This window comes from Dryobates pubescens, chromosome 29 (assembly GCF_014839835.1).
Source record: "Dryobates pubescens isolate bDryPub1 chromosome 29, bDryPub1.pri, whole genome shotgun sequence".
NCBI lineage: Eukaryota > Metazoa > Chordata > Aves > Piciformes > Picidae > Dryobates > Dryobates pubescens.
In genome coordinates, this window is record NC_071640.1 from 2,298,084 (window position 1) to 2,315,364 (window position 17,281).

Genomic DNA, 17,281 nt, shown 5'->3' on the forward strand with positions numbered 1-17,281 from the left:
GGACTTCTGAGCTCACCACTGGGGAGCTCACACCAGGTTCAGGTTTGGGCTGCTCACTCCAAGAAGGACATTGAGGGGCTGGAGCAGGTCAAGAGAAGGGCAACAGAAGCTGCTGGGGAAGGGTCTGGAGAACAGGGCTGGGGAGGAGCAGCTGAAGGACCTGGGGGTGTTTAGTGTGGAGAAGAGGAGGCTGAGGGAAGAGCTCATTGCTCTCTCCCTCGAAGGAGCTTGGAGCCAGGTGGGGTTGGTCTCCTCTTCCAAGAAAGAGGTGATAGGAGGAGAGGAAATGACCTCAAGTTGTGCCAGGAGAGGTTTAGGTTGGACATTACAAAAGGTTTCTTCACTGGAAGTGTTAAGTCCTGGAGCAGAGCAGTGGTGGAGTCCTCCTTCATCCCTGGAGGGGTTTAGGAGCCGTGGAGGCACGGTGCTGAGGGCCATGGCTTAGTGCTGGGCTGAGGGCTGGCCTTGACGATCGGGAAGGCCAAGTCCAACCAAAATTACTTTATGAGAACTGAATCTCCTCCAACAAATAGTGAGAGCCTCTGGTGTCCCTGTCTACTATGAAAGCTGATCCCAAGCCAGCCCATAACTACCCTGCTTCTCCTCAGGTGTCCAGCCCTGAGCGGGAAGCAGAGCCAAGGACCAGCTCACTCCGGTGCCCTGTTCCTTTCCTGTGCCCTATCCTTTGTTCCCGTGGGCTTGGGGTTAACTCCTTGCACAACCTGCTCTGGCTAAGCAGACCACCTCCACCTCGTTTCTGTGCCCATGAGGTTGGTATGAAACCACCACTGCAAGCTGGGGGTGAGGACAGCCTTCCACAGCTGGGTGCAGAGCAGCCCCACTCGCCTTCGTGGGACCGTCGTGCAAGGCCGTGGTGGTTGTGCACCAAGCCACCGCTTGAAGGTGGTGGTTGTGCAAGAAGCCAGATGGCAGCAGCAGAAAGACAAGATCAAGCAGCTGAAAGATATGATCAAGCAGCTGATGAATTCATCCCCACCCTCCAGCCCTCACTCTCATCCTCATCCTCTGCCCAACATTCAGCTGGATGCCCCCGGAAAGCAAAGCCTCTTGGCTGCTGGATGCAGCAAGTGCCAACCTCAGCGAGCGCCCCTTGGAGCAGGGAAGTGTTGCAGCTCTCAGGAGCAAGGAACCATTCCACAGCTGGCTGGGTTTGGGGATTTTTAATCTCTTTTGCTGTTGGTGGTGGTTTATTTTGGTGCATTTCTTTTCACTCTCCCAGCTGCATGCCCTGGGCTGGCATTTAGGTTGCAGCCAGCGCTGTAGGCAGGGGGTGGGGAGGGGGAAATAAGTGTGTGTGTGTGTGTGTCCCCCAGTTTGCAGATGTTGTTGTTGTAGCTATGACTGAAACAGAGACCCCCCAAAGCCAACCAGGAGGCGAGGGGCAGGCAGGTGGTGAGCTCCTGGAGAGAGCTGCTGCTTAAGAGGTCTTTGTTCAGGCTGCAAACAAAAGCTCAGCCCTAGCCCGGGAGCTCTGCAAACCTTCCCGGGAAGGGACCCAAAGAACAAAGGGCCAGGGCTTTGTTTCTCCTCTCCTCTACAGGTAGGAAATGTAAGAAAGAGCAAGTTTTGAGCTCCTGCAGTTTAAGTGCTTCTGGAAAGCAAATCTGAAGTGCACATTCCACAGGGCTAATTTTGTGTGGACCAGAGCTCAGGCAGGAGCGGTGATACATATGGCTGAAAAGTGGCTCCCAGATGCCAAAACCAGGTTCTGGTATGCTGTCCTGGAGCCTTCCAGGGTAACATTAACCATGCCTTTCTGGAGGCACCTCCACCCTTTCAGCTCAGACACTGCAGGCAAGGAGAGAGGCACACTCCTGGTTTCTCTGGCATCTGAGGGCGATAGCTTGCAGGAGAGGATGAGGGATCTGTGCCAGCTGGGGCCGTGGGGACTGTGTTCTCCTTGGGGTGAGCATGGGATGGGTCTTGCATCTGTGTGTGGTGTAGGCAGTGTTGGGATTGAAACCTGCTCAGTCTCCCCCAGGGCTGGAAATGGTGGTGACAATCACAGCTGAGAGAGGCTGAGAGCCTGGAGAAGAGCAGCCCCAGATGGGATCTGAGCAGTGCTCAGGGGCAAGAGGCTAGGGCCAGACTCTGCTCAGTGGTGCCCAGGGACAGGACAAGGGGTGAGGGACACAAACTGGAACCCAGGAGGTTCCATCTGAACAGGAGGAGAAACTTTATTGTTGTGAGGGTGCTGGAGCAGGCTGCCCAGAGAGCTCCCTGGTCTGGAGAGCTCCCAACCCCAGCTGGGGCATTGTGCTCCTGGGCAAGCTGCTGTGGGTGCCCCTGCTTGAGGAAGGGTTTTGGAGAGGATGGCCTTCAGAGGTGCCTTCCAACCCTCCCCATGGTGGGATTGTGTGATTCTGGGACACAAGGAGTCAAGGCTGAGCTTCTACACAGGCTGGCACCTGCCAGGGCTGTACCCCAAGCATGGCTGTGAGCAGGGATGCAGGGAGAGCTGTGCCAGGCAGTGCTTCCCTCAGGGTGTTGCTTTACCACTCCTGCTACTGCTTCTGAATCCAGTTCCTCACCTCCACAACCCTTTGTCTCTGGACTTAGGGATGAAGGCTCCTGGCTGCTGCCTGGGTTCAGCAGGATGCTGAACATGTGGCCATGGAACTTCAGGCCATGGTTGAATGGCCATGCTGGGGCTGGGCTGGTAGTTGGACTTGATGGCCTCAGAGGTCTTTGCCAATGGTTCTGTGTGTGTGAGGGGGATGGCTCTGGAGCAGCACAGGCAGCCCCAAGCAGTCTGATGAGCACCATGAGAGGATTTCTTGTCCTGCTGCTGCTCTGCCTCGGGCAGTCCATCCTTCTGTTGTGCAAGGGCCTGGTGCAAGCATGGTGCAGCCCATGGGCACAACCTGGCTGGAGAGGGGATGGGCTGTAGCACCTGGAGACCATTCCTCTCCCTACCCACCACAGCCTCTGATCAGAGCCATTCCCTAGGAGAGCTTTCTGGAGAGCTGAAATCCACATGTGGGCCCTGGCACCAGGGTCTGGGAGCCCAATAAACACAGAGCCACCAGCTGTGTCTGAGCCCCAGCCCTGCCAAAGCACCTGCAGCCTTCTCCTTTTACTGCTGGAGTAAATTGCCACTTGAAATCTCCCTTCTCCATCAGGCCTGGCCCCATCTGGGGCAGCTTTAGCTCAAGGCTTAAAAACCCATATTCCCCCTTCCCATCTCCCTGTTGGACAAACTGGGGATGGGTTTTGCTTGCAGGCTTCTCTCTTTCTTTCTTCCTGAATGACTCTTCCCTCTTCTCCTGCCCTCTGTTGTGGCCCACTGAAAGCATATGAGTGTTAAGGGTGAGGACATCTCTCCTCTTGTCACCAGACTGCCTTTGCTGGCCCCCTTCAGGGTGTCCTGGGGTGGCTGCTGAATTTGGGGTGGGGGTGGTGATGCTGGGGGTGGTTATTATTCTTTTCATGGTGTTCATAGAATCATTAAGGTTGGAAAAGATCTCTAAGATCACCCAGTCCAACCAGCAACCCAACCATGGCCACCAAAGCATGGCCTCAAAGTGCCATCTCCACAGGTTTCTGGAGCACCTCCAGGGCTGGGGACTCCACCACCTCCCTGGGCAGCCTGTGCCAGTCCCTGACCACTCTTACAGTGAAGAAATTGTTCCTCATCTCCTGCCTAATCCTCCTCTGCCACAACTGCAGGCCATCTCCTCTTGTTCTATCACCTGAGACTAGGGAGAAGAGACCAACCCCCACCTGGCTCCAAGCTCCTTCCAGGGAGAGAGCAATGAGCTCTCCCCTCAGCCTCCTCTTCTCCACACTAAACACCCCCAGGTCCTTCAGCTGCTCCTCCCCAACCCTGTGTTCCAGACCCTTCCCCAGCAGCTTGGTTGCCCTTCTCTTGACCTGCTCCAGCCCCTCAGTGTCCTTCTTGGAGTGAGCAGCCCAAACCTGAACCTGGTGTGAGCTCCCCAGTGGTGAGTTCAGAAGTCCTGTGGGATTTGGGCTAAGCTCATAGCTTGTCCAGGCAGGAGATGTGGTGTGGGCAGCGTGGAGCATGGGAATGTAGATGGTTCCTGCAACAGCAGCTCCCAACAGGAGCCCTCAGCAGCTCATCTCAGCCCTGCCTGAGGAAGGCTCTCAGCAGGACCCTCTCGGGTCAGTGCTTTCAGTCACAACTCCCAGAGCCCTCCTGGAGGGCTGATGTGAAGGTCTCACCTCTGACCCCCTTGGTCAAAACAATGTCCCTCTGGGGAAGAGAGAAGCTTGAAGCTGTGGTGCTCCAAATCCAGCAGGGAACAAAACCAGGCTTAGGGTTCAGGGGAGTCTGAGTCATGAGTTCTGAATGCCTGTGGTTGGCAGTGCTGCATAGCTGCTGCTGCCCCTCAGCACAATCCTGCCCATGCTTCCCTCCAAGGCTCAGACTCATTCCATTAGGAGACAAAACTCTGCTCCACTTTGGGGCTTGGTTTGGGCTTTGCTTTTGTTGCCTTGGGTTGGTTTGGGTTATTTTAAATCTATGCATAGCTAACATTCTAAGCATGCAGGACACTTCTGGAAGCTGCTCCAGGTTCTCCTAGGGCTCTCTTACTCTCTGGGGACAAACAGAATCAAACTGGAAGTGGGGAGGGGGGTGGGGGGTGGGGGTGGAAATTTAAGAGAGGTTTATTTTAAAGCTGTGGAAGCTCTGCCCATGACCATACCTGGGGTCACTGTGGTCATCTGTGGCTCTCAAAGTGCCCAGAGATAGAGCTTTGGTTTTAATAGGAATCAGATGGTCAGGGCAGGCTTGGTGGCTTTGGCTCCTTCAGCTTGCCTCAGTGTTTTGCAAACCTCCATGGATGAAACCCTGATGCTCACAGGCCATAAATCACTGCTGGCCAGGCAGAGATGAGGAACCTTGCCCAACACTGTGCTGTGGGCTGCTCTGCAAGGGACCAGGACTGTCTCCAAAAGGGACTGTTTTTTTGGGTCTCCTTCTGCATGTTTTAGTTACCCAGTGGCAGGGCACAGCCACAGCTCTTGAGAAGAAGTCAGGGCTGGCTGCCAGGGCTTTTCTTTCCTCTGGGGGTGGCTTCACCACATATTGGTCCCCCCTGGCGGCGTCCTGGCCGTGCAAGGACCTCACTTGCTCTGTGGTTGGCTCAAACCTGCCCGTGGCACGCTGGGCTCTCCTGGAAACGCTGCCTGGAGCTGGGCAGAAGTGCTGGGGAAAGGAGTCAGCAGTCTGGGGAAAAAAAAGAAAGAAGGAAAATCAGTCAGTTGTCTCAGCCCCTGAGCAAAGATGAAGCTGCTGGAGAGCTCTGGGCCAACAGAGTCCTGCTCCTGCTCCAGCCTGGCTCTCCTGGACCTGAGCAGGTGGCTGTGACAAAGCCATCCCATGGCTGGGCCAGAGCAGGGCTCATTTTGCTGGTGGGAAAGTGATGCTGGGAGGCTGCAGCCTGTGGCTGTGGTTCAGCAGGTTAGGTTGTGTGGGACATCATTGTGCAGGACCTGCTCTAGGGACGTGCCTGGGGCTCAGGGGTGCTGGGTGCCCTCTCCAGCAGGCCCAAGGGCTGGGGCTTGGGTCGGGTTTGGGAAGGTGTTCCATGATGGAGCATGGATGGATGCTCTTGTGCCTGGGTCAGACCTTACCACTGCTCTCTGCTCCAGGTCAAGGATGGGGACCCCAGCCAAGGGATCACCCCACTGCTTCCTGGGTGAGAAAGGGCTGATCCTGCCCAGCACAGGATGTCTTCCCTCGGCTGAGCAGCACCGGTGGCCAGCCCAGCGCTTTGCTGAGCTCATTTCAGCCAAGGAAACTCCTGTCCTCTGCAGGCCCTTTTCCAGCCAAAGCAATCCCTGTCAGCTCTCCTCCACTGGAGGAGGTTATTTTGGACTCTCTGCTGCTCCTTTAATTTGCACTCTGGATTAGGCATGGCCCCAGGATGCTCTGGCACGACATGGCACGGCATGGCATGCCTGGCAGCTGCCTGCTGAGCAGCTGCTCTGATTCCCTCGGGGTAAGAGCCCACCTCCTGTGGTGCCAGGAGGTGAATGCCCAAGAGTAGGATGCAGGGAGCAGGGCTGGCTCAGGAACCTTCCCCCCAGATCCTAAATTTCCCTGGGAAAGTCCAACACCAGCCCTCAGACACCGTCTGAGGGGTGGGAAAAGCTTCTTGCTGTCCATGCAGGTGCATCTTGTCTCAATTTACTCCGAGGCCAAGAGCAGTAAATAACATCTGCAAATCATTCCTCAGGCTCAGGCCAGAGACTGGGAGATGAAAAACGCTGTTGTCTGAGCCTGCCTGCCCCTGATTGATGCTGGACCTGCCTGCAGCCTCACCAGCAGCACCCACAGCCGTGTGCTCTGGGAGGCAGCACTGCCTCCAGGGGTGGGTTTTGGGGCTGGCATGGCATGGCAGGAGCTGGGAGGGGAGGGGAGCTCCAGGCTGCTCTGGATTTTTCAGCTTGAGGTATTTTGATGCTTTTCAAGCCTCTCACACTCAGACTTTTCCCTCTTGGTTGTTCCAAAATGGAAAGGGTTTTCTTCTGCTTGGCATGGCATGGCCTGGCCTGGCAGCTGCCTGCTGGGCAGCTGCTGTGATTCCCTTGGGGTGACTGTTGAGGTAGGAGCCGACTTCTTAGGGTGATTATTGAGCTAGGAGCTCACCTCTTGGGGTGATTGTTGAGGTAAGAGACTACCTCTTGGGGTGGCAAGATAGGAGCCCACCTCTTGGGGTGACTGTTGGGATAGGAGCCCACCTCTTGGGGTGACTGTTGGGATAGTTCACTCTTGGGGTGACTGTTGAGCGAGGAGCTCACCTCTTGAGGTGATTGTTGAGGTTAAGAGCTCACCTCTTGGGGTGATTGTTGAGCTAGGAGCCCACTTCTTGGGGTGACTGTTGAGCTAGTTCACTCTTGGGGTGACTGTTGAGCTAGGAGCCCACCTCTTGGGGTGGTGGAATCTGGGATTGGCCCAGCCCTGGCTCCAGGGGGTGCATTTTTAGTGTAGTGTGAGCTGGGGATGGTGCAGCCCTGCACTGGAGCTGCGTGGGTTCGGCTGACGCGGCGCTGGATGGAGCTTTGGATCTGCTCTCCGCTGGGTTTTGTCCCTGGGGCTGTTTCCTGGTCCCAGCAAGGAGGTGGCATCGCCCCTGCTGATTTCACCAGGAAGGGTCAGGGCTGCATGAGCCAGGGGATAACACTGCCTGATTTATGGGAGCAATCAGTTGCCACTGGGAGCTGGGCAGGAATTTTCCGATGAGATGGGAATTGCGTCAGAAAGCGCTGAGTCACCTCCAGGGCTGCAGGGAGGGAAGGAAGAGAAGAGGAAAAAGGAAGGAAGGAAGGAGGGGAAAAAAGAAAGGAAGGAGGGGGGAAAAGGGAAGAAAGGAAGGAAGAAAAAAGAAAGGAAAGAGGGGGGAAAGGAAGGAAGAGAAAAGAAAGGAAAGAGGGGGGAAAGGAAGGAAGAGAAAAGAAAGGAAAGAGGGGGGAAAGGAAGAAAGGAAGGAAGAAAAGAAAGGAAACAGAAAGGAAGCAAGAAGGAGGGAAGAATAAAGGAAGGAGGGGAGGAAGCAAGAAGAAAGGAAGCAAAGAAGGAGGGAGGGAAGGAAGCAAAGAAGGAGGGAGGGAAGGAAGCAATGAAGGAGGGAGGGAAGGAGGGAGGGAAGGAAGCAAAGAAGGAGGGAGGGAAGGAAGAAGGGAAGGAAGGAGGGAAGGAAGAGGAAGAAAAGAGATCCTTTGGCTTGGATGAACTTTTGGTGGAGAGCAGAGCCCAGCACCTCTCTCCTGCTGCCAGCTCCTCCAGCACCTCTACCCCAAGCCCAGAGCATCCCTGCAGCGGGGGGGGGGTTGCAGAGTCAACCCTAGGCTGCAGGCTGAGGTCTCCTGGTGTGCAACCCCCGGCGCTGGTGTGGGGAGCCCTTGGGTGTGGGGGGAGCCCCGGGGGCTCGCCCGGCCCCGGGCTGCTCCGGGCCGCTCTGGCTTTCTCCACGCGAACTATTTTGATGCTTTTCAAACCTCTCTTCTGGTGTTCAGACTTTTCCCTCCTGCCGGTTCCAAACCGGAAAGGGCTTTCTCCTGCATGTCTCGGGCTGGGATATTTTGAACTGCAGGAGCTGGGTGAACTCAAGTGCTAAATTTTCCCAGTGTCCTGGTCACAGCCAGCCGATGGAAAATTGAAAGTTGCAAATCACCCGAGCTGGGTAAATGAAACCAGGCTGGCAGACAGTTAGCCAAACAGAAAAGGAGACTTCATTTCCCATGTAAATTCTTTTTTTGGGGGGTGGGGGGGTAGGGGGTGGGAAGGGGGGAGAGGGATTCTCTGCTCAGCTTCAACACACCCAGCCCTAGGAAGACCAGGTCCAAGTTAACACCGCCCACGGACCCACGCAGCCTTCCCCATAGGGTGCTGGGAGCTGTGCCAGGGTCGTGGTGGGGCGGTAGCACCACCGGAGGACCTGCAGATGGCAGCTCCTGGCTGGTGGCAAATGGTGATGGGGCTGGAAGCTGGCACAGCAGGGGCCCTGGGTAGCTGCTGGTGACAACCAGCGTGCAGCGCAGCGATGGCATTGGGTGCAGAGCCAGGGCTGGTGTCCCACTGGCAGCGTGGAGTTGCTGCGTGTGGGACTGCTCTAGAGGGGAAGGAGAAGAGGTTTGAGGTGAGGTTATCTGTGGTGTGGTGAAGGAACTGATTCAGGTGGGCTGCTCAGAGCCGCTGGGACCTGAGCGCTGCGTGTGCAGGGAGAATGTGCCGAGGGCCATCTCACCGGGGGGTGGGGGGGAGGTCCTCACCACCCTCCTCCTGCGCACAGAGACTGCAGGAAACAGACCACATCCATCCCGCAGGGGTGACAGCCACTCCACAGCTCTGCCCTTCCCTACACCGTGGGCTCTTCTCTCTGCCACACACGGATCAGACACGATCCATGCGTGGTGGGCACTGGGCCGGTGGGGTTAGTCCCACCCAAAAAGGTTCTTCACCTGCACCAAACCCATAGGTTTTTTGACCCCCTCCTCTCTCCTGCCTGGCAGAAAACCGCTCCAAGCAGCACACCTGATGCTGAGCCTCCCCGAATGACACCACCAGCAGCGCAGGATCACGGCGCGGGGGGTGGTTTGTTTTGCAGCAGAAAGTGCAATTAAAGCCCTGGCAGAAGGGATCCAGCCCCCCCCCCCCCCCCCCCTCCCCTGCACTGCCAGAGCCAGGGTGTGCCCCTGAAGTATTTTGGCCACCTCGCTTCGTGCTGGTGATGCTGGGAGGGGGTTTGTGGGAGGCGGGGGGGCAGCAGGTACCATCTCTCTGACCAGGGGGTGGCCGCAGCATCTCCTGGGGGTGTCCCCGTGCTGCAGATGCCATCCCCTCATTCGAGCTGGGGACCACAGCATCCCACTGAGGGGTCCCGGTGCTGCAGGTATCGTCCCCCCGATTCGAGATGGGGACCGCAGCATCTCCCCCGGGGGTGGCTTCGGGGCCGGGCGGCAGCGGGACGCATGCGTACGGCTCCCCCCGCTTGTGCCCCCCCGGTCTCGCCGCAGGAAACCGGCTGGCGGCCGCGGACCGGCGCCGGGGGAGGCGAGGGGTTAACCGGGGTGGGGGCATCCCGGGCCGAGAGGTGTGAATTCCGCGCACACACACACCCCCCCGCCCCGCTCCTTCCACATCCATCCTCCCAACCCACCCCCCCGCCGCTATAAGAGCGCCCGGCTCGGGCTGGGGGGAGCCACTGCGGCGGCTCCTCCTCGCTGGAAGCCCCGAAGCTTTTGGCTGCCCTTTGAAGTCAGAGAAGGAAGGAAGGAGGGAGGGAGCGAGCGAGCGTCTGGGGCTGCTGCTGCCGCTCCGACCTGCTGCTGCTGCCTCCGCTACCTCCCGGCCCCGGAGCATCCTCCCCTATCCCGCAGCCCGGCCCCGCCGCCTCCAGGTACGGCCCATCCCGGTTCCCCCCGTCCTTCCCCGGTCCCCTCCGGACCCTTCCCGGCTCTGTTCTGCCTCCTAGCATCTCCCTCTCTGCAGGCACAGCTCTGCGGGCTGCTGCTGGGGAGGGGGGGGTCCCTCCGATACCAGCTCCGCGCTGCTTTGTCGCGACATCCCCCCCTCGACCTCCTTCTCCATCCATCCCCCAGCCTTCCCCACCTTGCTGCTTTAATTTTTCTTCTCTTTAAGCACGCAGCTCTCCCCGAGTCTGGGATAAACCCTGAGCGAGCTCTGTTACTGGCTTGGAGTCAGGAGTGTCTGGAAGCCTTAATGAAAACCAAGTGCAAGGCAAGTCCCAGCCACCTGTCCCCGGCAGCCCCAGCCAACAGCTCTGGGCTCCCATTAATCAATGGATCTGCCTCTTTTTTTTTGGCGTGTTGGACCCTGGGGTGATCACAAAGTGGAGCTGGGGACCAGGAAACCCTCTGGTAATTTCCCTAAGCCAGCTACCAAAGCTGTGCTGGCATTATTTAGTGCCACAGTCTGGGTCTGACTTTTCAGTCAGAAGTGTTGGTGTCCACACCCGGAAAGCTGTGCCAGGTTCTGGGCTCCCCGGGTCAAGAAGGACAGGGACTTGCTGCAGAGGGCACAGAAAAGGGCCACAAAGATGCTGAGGGGACTGGGACATCTCTGTGATGAGGAGAGACTGAGGGCCCTGGGGCTTTGCAGCCTGGAGAAGAGCAGCCTGAAGGGGGGGATCTCATCAATGCTGATCGATACTTAAAGGGCAGGTGTCAGGAGGGAGGGACCAGGCTTTGGTCAGCGACGCCCAGGACAAGGGGTGACAGGTACAAACCTGTACCTCAGGAGCTCCATCTGAACGTGAGGAGGAACTTCTTCAAGGGCCATGGAGCCCTGGAACAGGGAGTCTCCATCTCTGGAGAGATCCCAACCCCATCTGGATGCGTTCCTGGGTGACCCTCCCTAGGTGAACCCTCCCTTGGCATGGGGTTGGCCTCGATGATCTCCAGAGGTCACTTCCAACCCTTCCCATTCTGTGCTGCCAGCAGTGCTCCAAAAGCTTTTGCAAGAAGAAAACCCCAAAAGGGGCTGTAGGGGGGGCTGGGGGGGTGGTAGGAAAGCAGCTCTTGATCTTGCAGGTTTGCAGTCCTGCCCCCTTCTCCCACCTCTCCCCACTCCCTGCTTCCCAAACACATCCTCTGGTTTCTTTCCAAGGGAAATTAGCTTAGGGGAGAATGTCACAGAGCCACAGAAGATGGGGGGCTGGGGGTAGGGGGTGTGTGTCTTTTGTTCTTTCTTACAGACATGAGCTGCTTTGATTGCCTGGCAGCAGCCTTTCCTGAACCTGCTCCCTTCTGGCCCTTGCAGGGAGGCTCACAATCAAATGCATTGTGGTTTCCAGCTCAGAAAAATGCCCTTCTGGGTTAACTTTCTTTCATGGAGCAGATGGAGAGGGAGATGAAAGGCTGACACTTGGGATCCTCCAGTTCTGCTCTTTAATTGGAGGTGGTTTCTCTTCTATAAGAACAAGCTCCTTCCCTGGGAACCAGTGGGAATTAGAGTGGAACAAATGAAAGGAGGGGGGGGGGGGGATAGAAAGGGAAAACTAAAGGCTGTTAATTGCAATTTTTTTTGTTGTTTCTGGAGCCTTTCATCTCCCTCTCCCAGGAGCAAATCTGTCACCGGGGGCATTTAAGTGCACTGCTGTCACAGACCCAGGGAGTGCTGCTTGTTGCTTGCTGCCTTCGGTGGAAACCATCCACAGGCTCAGAGCCTTAGCTCACTCTGCTGGTATCAGGTGCAGCCTCTGGGGAACCAGGGTGGAGCTGTGGTTTGGAAGCCACCAGCTGGGAAAGGATGGGAACCTGTCCATGCTTCCACTGAGTGACACAGCTTCAGGAGCAAGCCCTCGGTGGCTGCTGCCACCCAGCTGACCCAGGGACGCTGAAGGAGGCACCTGCTGTGGAACCAGGCTGCAAAGCAGCCCCTGCTCTCCACTGGCACTGGGGCTGGAGGGGAGTTTTGCTCAGGGTGGCCTTTGGTTGCTTTCTAGGATGAAGATATTTAAGTGGAGGTGGAGCAGCATCTCCATCCGGGCACGATCCCAGCTGAAAGGCACCTTGGCTCTTCTCCTCGTGGGCAACGTTGCCTTTGTGATAGCTCAGGTGAGTGCATCACCTTGCTGGGGCCTCTCTGGTGAGGGGTCTGGGATGGTGAGGTGCCTGAGCTGGGTAACCACTGGGGCTTGCAGCACTGGCCTGCAGCAAGCTGGAGGACCTTTGACTCGGCTTAGCTCTTTAGTCTGGGCTCAACCAGAGTTGTGCTCTCTGTGGATAGAAGCATGCACAGATCACTCCAGGGCTCTGGAAGGCCAAGCCCTGCCCTTGGGTGAGCAGCACTTCCTTGGCCCAGTCAGTGGTTGGAGCTTTCATTGAGTTTGCAGGGAATGTTTTTATCCTTTCCCCAGGAAACATGGGATTAATAGAACCTCCTTAACCAGTAGGAGATTCCTGTTGGGAAAATACATCTCTCCTCTCACAATGAGCAATAGCTGGGACCTCCCAGGAAGCTCTGAGCTCATGTGAAGGGATGTGAATGCCTTAGCACAGGCATATGGTGGTGACCCTGCTGGTGGAGCAGCTCCTTCAGCCTTCGTGGTCAGGCTGCTGCCAGCAGTGTCAGAGGGGCATGAGGTAGGGGTAAGCAAAGATCCTCCTGAAATGACCAACCTGTACTTGCAAAGGGGCCACATGGGCTCCTCCACCCTGCCAGCAGCCCTTGGCACGGTGTCCTGCTGCAGAGTGCTTTGGCAAGGCTCTGCTGAAGCTTCCAGTGAAGCTTTCAGCTGTCACTGGCTCTTCAGCTCCCTGAATTCACTGTGGGACAAGAGTCAGAGAGTACCAAAAGGCCTGGGGGGGAGGTTAGGGTTGTCTGGGAGCTGGGTTCTGCCAGCTGAGCAGAACAATGAACATTCCCTTTCTGGAGGAATCCCAGATATTGCCATTTCATTCCAACTGGGAACAAAACCACAGCTGGAAGAGTGCAGGGTTTCTCGCATGATGGAAATGATGGAATTGGAGAGCACCAGGTTCAAAGGGACCCCAGGGATCACCTGGCCAAACCTTTCCTGGGAAAAGTGTGGCCTAGACAAGATCACAGAATGGTTTGGGCTGGAAGGGACCTTAAGGATCATCTAGTTGCACCCTACTGCCATGGACAGGGACACCTCTTACTAGACCAGGTTGCTCAAAGCCCCATCCAGCCTGGCCAAACTTCCAGGGCTGGGGCATCCACAGCTCCTCTGGTCACCTCTGGGCACCTTGTTCTGGTGTCTCAGCACCTTCACAATGAAGGATTCCTTCTTTATAACAAATCTGAATCTCCCCTCTTTCAGTTTGAAACCATCACCCCTTGTCCTACCACCACACCCCCTTGTGAAGTCCTTCTCCAGGCTTTCCACCCTGTCCAGCTGGATCTTGAAACTGTCCAGTGCTGGGGGCAGTGTCCAGTGCTGGGGACAATATCCACTGCTGGGGGACAACATCCAATGCTGGTGCCCTCAGGCCACTCAGGCAGGCTGTGGTGTGGATGCTGACTGCTCCTTCTCTCCTCTCTCACCTCCCTGCTGCTCCAAGCAGGACCTGACACAGACCTCCAACAGCCTGGAGGAAGGGGCAGATGTCACTGCATACTGGTGGGGAGAGTGGACCAAGTGGACAGCTTGTACCAGGACCTGTGGAGGAGGAGTGAAGTCCCAGGAGAGGCACTGCCTGAGGCAGAGGTACGGCACCCACCTGCCAGGCTCCCCTGTGGGGGTCTCCAGCTTGCTGGAGGTGAACTCGACCCAGAAGGTCATCACTCACTAGGTGAGTGCTGGTGCAAAGGTGCTGGCTGGCAAACCCTGCTGGTGCTGGTGCAGAAGGTAAGTATGCCCCAAGCATGCTGCCAGGAGGATGCCCTGGGCACCCCTGCCAGGAGGACCAGCCAAGCTATTCCTGTGCTGTCCCCAGAGCCTCTCCTGTGGAGATGAGTGCAGGTGGGCAGCAGGAAGCCCTTTCTCAAGGCTCCTGGGCACAGCAGCAATGTGGTGCAGGGTTGGCTGAGGACCTGCTGATCCCAGCTGCATGGCTCTGCCTTCTCCAGGCTATCTGGTTGCCAGAGGGCACCTTGCAAACCTTGTCCCAAGGACACCTTCCAACCCACCACACTCCTCTAGCATGCTGTAATGAGAATAGTTGATGCTGCAGGTAGCAAGAGCAGAGAGATCTTGGCTATCAGCTCCAAAATAGACCTCTGTGTGGCTCTGCCACCTGGAGACCAATCACTCTCCCAGGAGCAGGGGACAAAAGGATTTGGAGAAGGGGAAAAAGAAGGGTTTCTGACCTTGTCTAACCATCATTTCTTTATTCAGAAGGAAGTCAGTGAGTGGGCTGGCTAATAAAACCTGCACTGGAACATCCAAAAGATACCAGCTCTGCAAAGTACAGGTAAGGATATCCTTTGTCTTGTTGGGAATGCTCAGTGTGAGGTGTGGGAAGTCATGCTTGCTTCCTCTGGGGGCTTGGAGAGGAGGCGCCGCGTGCCCCCGTGGTTGTCACCCCTCCTACCTCTCCAAGCAACTGAAGTTGCCTTCCCTGGTGCCCATCACCACTGGGGCAGGGCTTTGGCCCTTTTGTCTGCTCATAAACCCCAGGGGTTTGCTGCATGATCCAAGAATGAGCTCTTGGAGAGGGTCCAGAGGTAGCCACCAAGATGATCAGAGGGCTGCAGCACCTCTGCTATGAGGACAGGCTGAAGGAGTTGGGTCTGCTCAGCCTGGAGAGGAGGAGGCTTTGGGGAGACCTTAGAGCAGCCTCCAGTACCTGAAGGGGGTTACAGGAGAGCTGGGAAGGGACTTTTTATGAGGGCCTGTGGTGATAGGGAGAGGGGGGATGGATTGAAACAGGAGCAGGGGAGATTTAGGATGGAGATCAGGAAGAAGCTCTTTAATGTGAGGGTGGTGAGGCACTGGAATGGGCTGCCCAGAGAAGCTGGGGACACCTCCTCTCTGGAAGTGTTTAAGATGAGGCTGTGAGCAACCTGCTCACATGGAAGTGGTCCCTGCCCATAGAATCATAGAATCAACAAGGTTGGAAAAGGCCTCAAAGATCATCAAGTCCAATCTGTCACCCAAGACCCCATGACCACTGGACCATGGCACCAAGTGCCACATCCAGTCCCCTCCTGAACACCTCCAGGGATGGGGACTCCACCACCTCCCTGGGCAGCACATCCCAAGGGCCAATCTCTCTTGCTGGGAAGAACTTTCTCCTCACCTCAAACCTAAACTTCCCCTGGCACAGCTTGAGACTGTGTCCTCTTGTTCTGGTGCTGCTTGCCTGGGAGAAGAGACCAACGCCCACCTGGCTACAACCTCCCTTCAGGTAGCTGTAGACAGCAGGGAGGTTGGAGCTGGATGATCTTTAAGCTCCCTTCCAACCCAACCCATTCTATGATCATCTCCAACCTTGCACCACCTCCCCCGGGGGCGCTGCGGGTGGGGAGAGAACTTCCCTGGCTGACCCTGCGGTGCGAAGAGGAGGAGGAGGAGGAGGGGGGCGGGAGGGTGGAAAGGCCCTTTGCAGCTCGGCTGCGGTGTGCCGGGAGCCTTCCCCGCGTCCTGTTTCCCCTCGGGCTATTAACCGTGTCCCGTTGCAGGAGTGCCCCGCCAACGGGAGGAGCTTTCGGGAGGAGCAGTGCTCATCCTTCAACTCCCACGTGTACAACGGCAGGACCTATCAATGGAAACCTTTATACCCTGGTAACAAGACCTCCTTTGTGTGCCTCCATCCTGCTCAGCCAAAATATTTGGATAGTGAGGATGCTCCTTAGCCTGCAGGAAGGTTCCTCCTCTGCTCTTTGAAAGTGCTTGTTTTTTTTCCCTGCTGTTGTTGTTTTTTCTCTCTCTCAGAGACACAATCAGCTCTCCTCCCAAGTTCAAAGGTGCTGGTTTGCAGCTGCAGAAGAGCTTAACAAATGACAATAACAAGAGGAATTTATGGCTCTAGCCTGGCTTGCTCGCAGTTCCCAAGGACTTGGGAGGCTGGAGGAGGATCCAAGAGCATGGGGGTGACGGGCTGTGCCGGCAGGGAGGGTCCAGCTCACCCAAACAAGTCGCCCTTTGAGCTGGGGCCCCGCGGGGCTGTGTGGCGGTTCGGTGCCCACCCCCTCGGTGTGCCCTGCCAAACGTCACCCAAGGCTGCAGTCAGGCAGTTTGGTCATGCGAGGTGACACACCGCTGCTGGAAGAGCTGGGGAGCCAGAGGCTGAGCTTCTAGTCCATTTTTAGACCTGATCTCCATAACACCCCCCAAGCATTAAACAAAAATCGTGATCAGTTTTGGGTGTTTTTCCTCAGAGCTGCTGGTGAGCCCAGGACCCTTCTCCTGAGGAGGAGGAGGAGGAGGCTCCTGAGTGCTGGTTCCTCAGCTCCACCGTGCCAGCTGGGTGCCTAAAATTGAGACAGGATCTCATGCAACCTTCCTATTTTAAGGCTCTCTGCACACACTTAAGAACAATTAGACTTGACTAAGTTAATTACTGCCTTTTCTATGGCAACAAACCTCCATCTGGTGGTGGAAGCCTCATCCCTGGAGGCTTTTAAGGCCAGGCTGGATGTGGCTCTGAGCAGCCTGCTGCAGTGTGAGGTGTCCCTGCCCATGGCAGGGGGGTTGGAAGTGGCTGAGCCTTGAGGTCCCTTCCAACCCTAACAGTTCCATGCTCTCCCCAGCCTTCTGGAGAGGGTCAGCATGGTAGAACTTTAACCCACACCAGGCTGGTTACTCCTAGCTCCCTGGCTGCTGTTGTCCCTTTCCTCTGGCGTGGGGACAGCCTCTCTCCAGCTCTCTGCTCTCCGTGGCTGACTCACCAGAAGCATTACAGTGAACTGTTTTGTGTCTTAGCAGGCATTCAAGTGGCTCCTGGGGGATTTGCAGATAATGTTTTGCCATTGATGCTGCCTTTGCTTGGCCAGTGGGTATAAGACTGCTCCTTAGCTGAAATTCAACCCTTAGCATTGGGGTTTCTGGTGTGTGTGTTATGGGGGGGGGGAAAAAGTCTGAATTAATCCTTTTTCCCACCCCCCTCCTCCTCCCTCCCCTTCCTGTGGATAGTCTAAATTATGGGACTGCTGTGCCAATGGGTGCAGCCAGTTGCTTGCCTGCAGGAAGCCAAAGGTGAATTAAGTTCAGCTTGGGTGGATGTGGGTTGGGGTTGGGGTTTTTTTTGTGTGTGCTGTTGTTGGTTATTTTTGTTGTTCTTTTTTAAGGCACTCTGGGGGTTGAGTTGAGCCTTGTACCTGGATTGCTGATGATGTTCTCTGTGTTGATTTGAACCCGTG

The 17,281-nt window shown here is 56.5% G+C and overlaps 1 protein-coding gene across 1 annotated transcript in view; it reads left to right on the forward strand.

The window, feature by feature from the left end:
• The first annotated feature begins 9,641 nt into the window (after positions 1-9,641).
• The window catches only part of ADAMTSL2 (ADAMTS like 2), a 34,662-nt gene continuing 27,022 nt past the window's right edge, over positions 9,642-17,281 (forward strand). Inside the window, exons 1-6 of the mRNA XM_054174377.1 lie at positions 9,642-9,890; positions 10,133-10,231; positions 11,958-12,069; positions 13,543-13,685; positions 14,316-14,391; positions 15,602-15,704. Coding sequence (XP_054030352.1) covers positions 11,959-12,069; positions 13,543-13,685; positions 14,316-14,391; positions 15,602-15,704 — 433 coding nt within the window. The 5' untranslated portion in view covers positions 9,642-9,890; positions 10,133-10,231; position 11,958. The remainder of the gene's footprint in view (positions 9,891-10,132; positions 10,232-11,957; positions 12,070-13,542; positions 13,686-14,315; positions 14,392-15,601; positions 15,705-17,281) is intronic.